Below are 7,721 nucleotides of genomic sequence, written 5' to 3'. Positions count from 1 at the left end.
AATGCTAAAAGAAAAACATGAACGCAAAAGAAGAGAAAAAGGAGAAAGCATAAATGTAAACGGTTTAGTGAAAAACACAAACAAAAAAAAGTAAAGGAGCAGATGTTAAACCGACCAATGAAAGCATCTCCATGTAAAAACGAAATTCAGGACGAAAACGACTCCTCATTTCATCAAAATCAACGCGAGTCCTTGGTCTATATCACGCGCTTCACCCCCTCTTTTGGAATGCTATCATTTTACACCAGATTTTGTTTATCGGTCTTGTTCCAGCTAACCCTACGTTACATCTTTGTCACACACAATAGGCATCTCTCTCTCTCTCTCTCTCTTTCTCTCTGTGTGAATGAATTATACATATGTACGGCTAGCTAGTGTGCAATAATTAATATTACACAAGTGTTTGGTGAAGTTTGAAGCATATGATAGGTGGTTCTGTGTCTTTTGTGAAACAGAGACGTGGGCTTTATGTTGCATGAGAGAGGGGTGTCGTTGAGAAGTGTGATTATATTACAAATATATTCATTCAGGTAACAAAGAGGGTTTTCATTACAAAAATAGTACGTAACCTACTCGATCACCTAGCTAGCTAGCTGGGCATGCAGTAGAGCTCTTATATGGAACCTATATACCTACGGGTGGAGGGCTACAGTGTAGCTCCATGGCTTTGCTGCTAGCTAATCCCATGCTTGCTGTATAATCAATCAAATCATTGTTTCCCACTTCAGCTTACACACCTTTGAGCGATTTTAGTGAATTACTCAAAATCTCCTGCCTTTTTGGTGTAGTCACAGTACTGGCATCTTTTTATTTTGTTTTTAAATATTAATCTTATTATTTGAGAATCATATGCATGCTTTAAAGAAGCTTTGGGCATTATATAAAATACAAAATGAAGAAGAAAGGTGAGATGCTATTTCTCAGATCAAAATTCTTAAAGATAGTGATTCAATCTGTCTCAAAACCAATTTTTGCTTCTCATCCTTTTCTTTCACATAATTTTTCCCTACTGATGTATGCCAGAATAGCATACATATATCTTTTGGTGCCATGCGTATCTTTAAGATTTAGCCATTGATAGTTTTTATGGTCTTTGGAGGTGATCCCTATATATACAGAACTTGATAGCCATTGGTAGCAAATATCCACAACTTGGGAGGCTTGCATAGCTTCCCAAATTATACATGCAAGTGTAACCACAAATTAGTTCTTAGCCATCTCTATAATACAACGCACAGTTATAATCACTGACAAGGTTTATAATATTCCTTAACAAGAGGTGCATTATTTTTATTTTTTAATGTACACTTTTTCTTCCTCGTTTTTTTTTTTTTTTTCAGCCACTTTTCTTCCATGGATCTTGGAAAGCCTGCTGCCATGGAATCACAAAGAATGCACACAAAGCTCACGTATCACTGTGAAGACTTGCCTCCTTCCAGCTTCAAGGACCCAAACTTGACATGTACCAACTCGGCAGCTGCACGGGCAGCAGCAGTTGCACGCTCTGCAGAGGCAATGGCAGCTCGAGCTTTCTCCAGGATCTCAGACGATTGTGGTCTTGTCTCCCTTTTGGCATCACTAACTGGTCCTGCATCATAACTTTTTATTGATGGTTCAATTTCATTAGTACCCAAAAATGGCGCATTGCTTGAAGCGCTAGGAGCTTGAAGGTGCTGAGATTCTTGTTTAGTATTCGTAGGCATAATAGATTGTGCCCCATTAGAAGGAGAAGATTTAAAAGAGCCTTGTTTGTTGGGAGCTTTAGAGAGTCCGACTCCAGCACATGCTTGCTTTGATCCACCCTAAAGATCAAGAGGCCAGAATTAATTGAACTGTACAATAAATAACATCAAAAAGCTACAAATAGATTACAAGAGAGTTGGTTGGTTTAAGAGAGGCCCCCTAATTGTCCAAGCAAGATGCTTATAACATATTTAAAGTTAGTTCACAATCATTTAATTCAAATGCACGAAGCAATCCATACCTAAGTAAATAAATCCATGTTAAGTAATGAAAGGGTTATTATTGGTTAGAATGGCAACCAAGAAGTTCACAGTTTACGCGCATTCATGCGTCACACACGCACACACCCAGATTCTGTCAATAACAGGAAAAAAGAAACGTGAAACTACTTCATCTCAAAGTAATCAATAAGGTTTACGAAAGAATGTATTACTAATTCATCTCATAGTAATTGAAGAGGGAGTTTTGCAGGGAGGGCCAAGCCAAGAGGAGTCATGGAGTTGGCTGTTCAAGCTTAAATTGAAAGTTAATAATTTGGAATCAAGATTGAGCTTAGTGCACTTATCTTGCGAACAATCTTGAACAAGGCTCAAAGCACTGAAGCTCAAATTGCTTGAATATTTTAATTACTAACAAACCTAGCAACCCAAGTAATAATTTGCTCAAACATACTTAAAGACTCAGAGGGAAAGATAAGATTGAGCTTGGCTCATCTATTTCATTAATTCCTTTAACAACTTCTTTCCTAACTGAATCAAGCCTAGTAACTTGGTTTGTCTGAGAGTCCTATTGCAGAAGTTTCTCCCTATAAATGTTCAATCTTAATAATGTGCATGCTAACAATAGAAATCATTTTCCCTCAATAATGTGGATTAAATATATATTTACTTATGCCATAGCAAAAAATTTATGAAGAGAAACTCCGAATGCACATCTTTTATCACAGATAATGGAAAGTTCATTTGGAATGTCAAAGGAAGTTAAAAATCAGATCAACTGATATCATCCTTGATGGTGATAATTTTGGTTGACAATACCCTAAGCAAATGAGGATTTAGACAAGGCTCCATGATAAGAAGGGTTTCACGTAGCCAATGTATAAGGCTTTCTTGAATTAAACTGGGAAGAATATCTGAGCTAGACCTATAAATTTTATGGTAAGGGCACCTGTAAACAAGAGCCAACAGTTACAACCTTAGGGAGCAGGATCGAATTGGCACAGGAAATGTCAAGGTATGTGGTATGTGGAATCGTGGGAATGAGGGAGACAAAATTCTAATTAATTGAGAGCCATTCAGAATTCCTATATAGATATCTATTTGAAAATGCACCAAGTCTCGAACCTTGTATTAGATATCTTGAAATTTCACTTAAGTGTTATGGAAACATGGTAAAAACAAACTATGCCAAATTAATTGGAGATTTTGGGGAACACATAATTGACAGTTCTCTAAAAAGGAAGTACAGATTCGAGAAGCAAGTTCCCTAAAATTTCAAAGCCATTTCCGATAAAATCTTAGATGCAGGAAACACAGGAAGCAGGATCCATTGATATGCATGATCATTTCGACTTTATAGAAATTAAGTAGTTTTTCTGTAATGATCACAAAACTATGGCATCAAGATGTCTTGTCATGAACCAATTACTAGTATCGAAAGATAAATTTATGCCTAACCATATACGAAGAGAAACTGAAGCACAAATTGGTATAAGTACCAGCAGATCTTCGTGTTTCTTACTGAATTCTGCTTCTGTGTTTGAAGAATTCCATTCCAGATTGTACTCTTGTGCAATGCCATTCAATACCTTGAGCTTTACCTCTGCAGCTGGAGCACTAACTGAAAGCTTTTCAATTATCTACAAAAATAACATAAAATATAAAAAAGGTATATCAATATGTTCAAGTCACAAATGGCTCCTCCTGCAGAAATATCACACTTGCAAAATTTGCTAGTCACTAAACTGTACGATTGACACCAGAGTCAGGACGAAGTTCTGACACAGCCATGACAAATTCCTTGCCATATTTTGTAGTAAATAAATTCTTGATCTGTAGCAAATCTGGCACATCTGAACATCTGGGAGCTGCAAATATTATGCTTGCGATAGCTTCTCGCAATTCTGATGGACATTCCCTGCCATACAGAAAAAGGATGGTTACAAAATTGACTCACATAAAGAAATTGGTTAAGAAGTGAGTGTTACTGGTTTCACAGATATCAATAAACCTTCTAGTTAAAGCAAACAAAAGTGATCAAATATCAAAGTCCCTTAATATTGGTTAAGCTAGAAGAACAAACTAGGCCTACCTAGGGTATTGATGAGGAAATAGAGCATTTCAGCAGGAAAGATGCAATTATACCCCAGATTGTTTTAACAATCCAGAAAGCACTACAAAGGCATTTGTATGTGCCCATGTTTGCTTCCACCGATGGACAGCACAGAATTTGGATATTAAATATGTCACATAAATTGATTCTCTTAGAAGCGGCAATGATTGATCTAAAATTGATTGCCCTATGTGGTGTTTTTAGAGGAAAGAAATGAGAGAAGCTTTGAACACCGCGAGAAAATGGTGGTGGAACTAAATCTTTCTCCAAAACTCTTTAACTCTGGACAGCTGCTTTAGACTTTCTTAATGTGACTTTGGCGTTCACAAATCTTAAAAAAAAATGTTTACCCCAGATTAATAGGTCAGAAGCTGCACAGCCAGGAGACTGATGTTGAGGGTGTTTAATTGAACATAACAACAAAATATAGCTTATGTATTGATTATCATATGATAATTGATGCTTGTAAGAAAATTGATTGACTAGTTCATAACAAATATATGTATGGAAGTTTAAATGCGTCAAATGTGAATCTCAAATGAACAAATGTGACCATAATCTAGTTTCATAGTATTCCAAGACTCTTCAGAACTTCAACTCTATCATTTTATATCAAATAATTAGTCACCAAAATAGCAAGGGGCTTTTCAAGGTACTCTGAATGAAATGAAGAAATTCCCAAGATCATTGGTGATCTTTAAAGATTTCTCTCAAGTATTTCATCATCTTGAAATCTGGCGCTACTCACGTTTGTAAAGTCCAATTAGGCAACCGTCTGTGGAAGAGTTTCATATAACATAGTGCTCAAGTGCTTTGCCATTTTAAGTTACAAGAAAGGCCAAGTGTTTTTAATACTTCGTCTTGAAAAAATATATCATAGTGATTGATGGATTTACCTCTGGCTTTCAATTATAGGAACACGTGCAAGAACAAATTCACAGAACAGCTCTAATATCTCATATGCAGCCCATATATTCTGTTCCCTTATAACATGCTCCACCTAACCAAATTAAAGAGCACAAATTAAATCTATAGCCAGTTTTATAAAGAACAAATTGCAATTAATCAGCAGCCACTATTCATGTGTTTGAAGTGGTACCCGAATTCGAGCTATCGCTTCCTGGCCAGCCTGCAAAAACTGGGCTATTTCCTTGCGCATATGTTTGAGTTGCATATCCCTTTTGTTTTGCAGCAATTTGATGCGTGATATTGCCAAGCTCACGCATGTTTTGCTACAAAACCACCCTAACAACATTAGATATGTGCAGCCCATAAAAAATTTAAAAATAGAAACAAAGAAAATAATTCAATTTATTCAATTGCAAAGCATAAAAGTCAACTATAATGGGAATTTCTAAAATCACACTTGGAAGGGGCAATGAAATCAATGAACTATGGATCAAGACTTTTTTCTAGAAACAGCTCACCGTCCAGAAGCAAGGAGTTCTCATAATTATTAGAAAAAAGGAAAAAGAAAAACCGTTCAAGTACTGCTAATTAAAACGTCTTTCTTATATATATTGCTAACTAAAACTCTTAGCTGAAAGAAACCCATATGCCAAAATCCATTAATGGATATTGGGTATCTCATAGAACTGAAAATTGCAGCAAGATACAACCCTCACTAAATCTACAATTTCGCATAACATAAACCTTAGGTGACAGAGTACAAGTTGGCCAACCTAGATTATAAAAGCATTAAGAAAGTAAACCACAATTAGCAAACAAATATACAGAGATCAATACATTTACCATAGTTGATAAAGAAAACTAAGAAATTGATAAAATGTGAGGACTTGGAGATAAAGAAGAATACTATTACTAACCATTTTGTGCCAAAAACACCTCTGTTGAAGAGCTGGTTTAAGATTGACATGGATGAATAAACGGCAAAGCTAAGCCTCCGCTAAATGAATAATCCAAGGCGGATCTTTCTCTTTCTCTTTCTCTATGATTGAATCGTAGGGAAGGGCAAGTCTGAAAGTGCTTTTTCTGGGTCTCTGTTTCTACAAGATCGATTGCGAGACGACCAACGAAAAATGGTCTCAGGGGTTAAGTGCTGTTTGGCTTAGCTTTTTTATTTCCTCAAAACGCATTTTGGTGCTGGAGCAAGTTCTAGAAAAATAAGGCAACTAAGGACACAAAAAGTAATTCCTCCGAGTTAGAAGAAATTATTTCAATATGGTTAACAAAAAAGTATATATATTCTCTTAAACTACCCTTATATGGTTAATGTCCTCTCTTAAGCTATCCAATGTATTTCTCGGATTATTCTTTTTGAGAGATGTGTTTGAAATGTTTTATCTAATATAACTTCATTCGATTCATTTCCAAAAAAAAAAAAAAAAAAATTGTATCAATGTTTCTCCCTAAACTATCAAAGAATGTCAATATCCTTTGACTCCCTCTCACAATGCCAGCAAAAAATAAAAATAAAAATGATCCAAATAAATTTCAATTAAACAAAAATATATTTTTAAATTTGAGAAAAAATAACCAAAACCAAAAAAAGAAAAAAAATTAAAAAAACCAAAAGGGATGACTGAACCACCCTAAACGGTCAGAGGGTGGTTAGGCATCCCTAAAAAGAGACATTTTTTTTTAAAGAAAAAAAAAATAGGGGATGGCTAAACCACCTTCAAATTGCCAAGGATGATTCAGTTATCTGACTATCTCTAGATATGATAAGAGAAATGGTTCAATTACCCCCTACTATGATAAATACGATGGCCAAACCACTCCCATTTGGCCAAGGAGGTGGCTCAACCACCCTCTTGGTTTTTCATTTTTTTTATTAAAAAAAAAATTATATATAATTTTAAGAATTTTAAAAAATTATATGAAGTGTATTTTTGATATTGGGGGACATTAACATTTTTTGTAGTTTAGGAAGAACATTAACACAATTGGTAATTTAGGATAATGTGTTGTAGTTTGAGAGTGGTATATATACTTTTCCCTATGGTATATTAAGTTGATATCATTGAATATATGATTTTTACATAATTTTAGTCACTTGTTCTAAGGACAAATGTCACATACTTGGTTAATCCTATTAAAACGATATGTTATAATCACATGCTTTAGAACAAATCTTGGTTTATTAGGCTGGTTATGGAATTTTTTCAAACCCAATCAATTGTTACAAAATTTTCAAGGTTTAACAAGATCTCCTCTTTAACTACCATCCTTTTTGCAATGTCCTCCAATGTTTAGATTTTTGCAGTGATACCCCAATCTACCCTTTTTCTAAATTTTTTATCTTATGAAAAGAACTTTGTCATTTTGAATGGCAGAATGGGGGAATTGCGCCACTATTGAGCTTATCTCTCTTCATGTCACTTTGATGTCACTTTGATGCTGCTGGAGATTTAGGTGATGCTGAAATTGTCTTAGCCTTCTCCCTTTAGCTAAAACCAGTATTGAGCCATGTGGGCCTCAATCATGGGCGCAATTCTCTCTTTAGCTATTCCATTACGACGCAGATCTGCGTGCTGCACAGCCATGGGCACCGTCTTTGGAGCAGGCGGCGAAACAAAGGCTTTGACCCAAGATGATGAAAGAGAGAGTAGTGAGATTACCGAAAAAATGAGAACATTTTGCCCAAAGGTAGACAGACAACTACTTGGCAAATTGTGTGTTTTAGA

At 35.5% G+C, this 7,721-nt stretch overlaps 1 protein-coding gene across 2 annotated transcripts; it reads right to left on the bottom strand.

The window, feature by feature from the left end:
• Positions 1-1,111: 1,111 nt before the first annotated feature.
• LOC132185683 (Regulator of Vps4 activity in the MVB pathway protein) lies at positions 1,112-6,187 on the bottom strand. Of its 2 annotated transcripts, none has more exons than XM_059599459.2 (6): positions 5,901-6,187; positions 5,174-5,306; positions 4,971-5,074; positions 3,708-3,879; positions 3,461-3,601; positions 1,112-1,802 (listed from the first exon to the last, which is right to left on the bottom strand). In XM_059599459.2, the coding sequence occupies exons 1-6, from the start codon at positions 5,948-5,950 to the stop codon at positions 1,413-1,415; spliced, it is 990 nt and encodes a 329-aa protein (XP_059455442.2). In that variant the 5' UTR covers positions 5,951-6,187; the 3' UTR covers positions 1,112-1,412. The 2 variants fall into 2 exon arrangements, with proteins under 2 accessions (XP_059455442.2, XP_059455443.2); XM_059599460.2 differs by having other exon boundaries at positions 5,174-5,319; positions 5,901-6,185.
• Between the last annotated feature and the right edge of the window lie 1,534 nt (positions 6,188-7,721).

This window comes from Corylus avellana, chromosome 7, assembly GCF_965113065.1.
Source record: "Corylus avellana chromosome 7, dhCorAvel1.hap1.2, whole genome shotgun sequence".
NCBI lineage: Eukaryota > Viridiplantae > Streptophyta > Magnoliopsida > Fagales > Betulaceae > Corylus > Corylus avellana.
This window is presented reverse-complemented; position numbering and strand designations above follow the sequence as displayed.

Coding starts and splice junctions, on each gene's coding strand:
- LOC132185683 (XM_059599459.2), bottom strand. CDS start 5,950: ATGTCAATCTTAAACCAGCTCTTCAACAGAGGTGTTTTTGGCACAAAA. Junction 3,880..4,970: donor CCTATAATTGAAAGCCAGAG/GTAAATCCATCA, acceptor TCTGTATGGCAG/GGAATGTCCATCAGAATTGC. Junction 1,803..3,460: donor AGAAACACGAAGATCTGCTG/GTACTTATACCA, acceptor CTTGATCTTTAG/GGTGGATCAAAGCAAGCATG.